Source organism: Loa loa (genome assembly GCF_000183805.2).
Source record: "Loa loa unplaced genomic scaffold supercont3.69, whole genome shotgun sequence".
Lineage (NCBI taxonomy): Eukaryota > Metazoa > Nematoda > Chromadorea > Rhabditida > Onchocercidae > Loa > Loa loa.
This window is the reverse complement of record NW_018108249.1, coordinates 199,140-201,579: the sequence shown is the minus strand read 5'-3', so window position 1 is coordinate 201,579 and position 2,440 is coordinate 199,140. Positions and strand designations below refer to the sequence as shown.

General features: G+C 28.5%; 1 protein-coding gene across 1 annotated transcript; it reads right to left on the bottom strand.

The window, feature by feature from the left end:
* Positions 1-424: 424 nt before the first annotated feature.
* LOAG_14003 (hypothetical protein) lies at positions 425-2,230 on the bottom strand (the record flags this gene model as incomplete). Its single annotated transcript, XM_003149505.1, has 3 exons — positions 425-524; positions 1,027-1,161; positions 2,148-2,230. Coding segments are annotated over 3 exons (318 nt in total), but the record flags the coding sequence as incomplete, so codon positions are not given.
* Between the last annotated feature and the right edge of the window lie 210 nt (positions 2,231-2,440).

The following is a 2,440-nucleotide window of genomic DNA, read 5'->3' as shown; positions in this document are numbered from 1 at the left end:
AACAATTTTTTTTTTTCTTTCTCTCTCTCTCTCTCTCTCTCCTTATTTATAACATCAAAATAAACATTCCATTATCATTTTTTCTTTCCTTTTGCATACTTCTTTTTCTTTTATCTGCTAACCTTTTTCTTCTTATACTTTATATATTGAAACATAATTTATTCTATTAAAAATCACTTCATATCATATTTTTTTCTTATTAAAATAATTATTTCTTCATGCTAACTTTCCTTTCCTTCTTTAATCCTCTCTCTTTCTCTCTCTATCCCTCTTTGTTTATGATTGTCACAATTTGAATTCTTACTGTCTTACTGATGTAATTTGAAAAGTTGTTTATTTAAAAAAAGAAAGTTATGCACTTCCGGATACGGTAGTTTGCCCTCATCGTATGATGTGTGTTTCTCACCAGGTTGCCATTCTTCAATCATACACCATCACCAATCGGTAAAAGTGGCACTTTGTCGTTGACATTGCCGCGTTGCGCTTCTATCACCGTTGTTGTTTTACCATTAATGAATAAAAACCTATATATGTGCATGTATATATATATATATATGTATATGTGTGTGGTGTGTTGTGTATGTGTGTGTGTACGTGTGTGTGTATATATATGTGTGTGTGTTTGTGTGTGTATGCTCAAATAACGAAAACGATCAGATGGTATTCATTCTTGTTCCGTTTGTTGTTGATACTGCAGGTTATTTTTTTTTTTTCGCTTGAAGAAAGAGAAGGCGAAGTTACGATAATGGATCGATTGCATGCTTTGAACTTCAATTTCAGCTTTTTTTCCCTTCTACTCTGAAAATATGGATTTAATACAGTATAACAAACGAATTTAATCCAACGAAATGTAACAGGCTATTCGATACGTAAATCTACTGTACCCATCTGCAAAACAATATTATTGTAATTTTTTCAATCAATACTTTCATTTTTATTCGAAATACTGTATGTCGCCGAATTTCTTGGTTTCAAATTTGGATAATTAAACCTTTATTCCTCAAATTCGGTAATACAGAAACGAACTCAACGATTATAATATTAATATGAACAAAAAGGGGACCGAAAACCAAATGACGCCCGATATTATCTTCCCAATAGACCTGTTGCAACACATCTTGCGAAAATGATTTGGCGCTCAGGACCTCCTTCTTTTTATTACTGCAATTTCGCGTTATGACTTTTGGAGTTTTTCCGACACTGTAATCATATTAGTATATCTTATTCATTGTATAGTTATTTTGTGTTATTTTTCACTACAGAACAATTAAAAGATAGATCGATTGTAGAAAAAACAAAAAAAAAGTTGAAAAATTTTGCAGGTGATTTTATCGAACAAAATAGCAATTTGAATATCAAAATAAATTTATAATTTTAGAAAATCAAAACTATTGTTACTTTTCTTTTTTTAGCCTAATCTTTAAATTTTTAATTTGATTTTTAATATTTATAATGCAGGTTGAAAATTGATAAACTCTATTAAAAGCAGTTTTTTTTCAAGTTTTTTCCTTAAAATTTTTTTTTTCTCTGGTCCGAACATGAAATATGGAATTTGAAAATCTCTTCTATTTCAATACAATTTCTTGATAGCGAAATTTTACGATTACTTTGGTATTACTTATATTACTTTTACTTAAATTACTCCTCAAATGGGCGACAAATCAAACATCAATATCGAATTTAATTTTTTTTTCCGCCCCTTTTGCTTATAATTTCACGAATTATGAAATTATTTCTGAGTAGCTGAAAAATGAGGCAATTAATTTCTTTCATTTCATTGCATTTTGCAAATTTCGAATACATTTAAATGAATCTTCATTTACAATCTCAAATAATAAATATGAAATTTTCGCAGGCTTTTTATTTGCTGTGTTAAAAGCGAGATAAAAGAGACAGAAAGTTTTACAGCCTTCACTTAATGTCAACTCTTATTTATATCAGTGAAAAAAAAAGGGCTTACTCACTTTGACACTTACTTTAAGCTTCACTAACTTTTTATACTTTTTATATCTACGCTCCTTTTTTTTTGCAATTTGTAATTCATGTTTTGCGGAATTTTATAATAAATTAAACTTGAAATTATACTTTTCTCAATCTCAATGAAATTATTGTGAAATTAATTTTGCAATATAAGATAGTTTGGGTACACAGACAACTCATAAAAAATTTTGGTTCGCATTCGTATTGTTAAACGAAATGGATGGGCATTGATAACAAAATAGTAATGATACTATAAGATAGGATGATGAATGAGAAGAATCTTTTGTTAATTCGTTAATTCTAAATTATAAAATAATTCTGGTATTGTAACCGGATGGCTTCTAAAATGTTGACACAAAAAAAATTCGCTGATTTTAACATCCATCATTAAGACAACAATACAAAATGATATTGTTAATGTCTTCTCTCCCTTAACATCTTTATTTAATCTTTTCTCTTT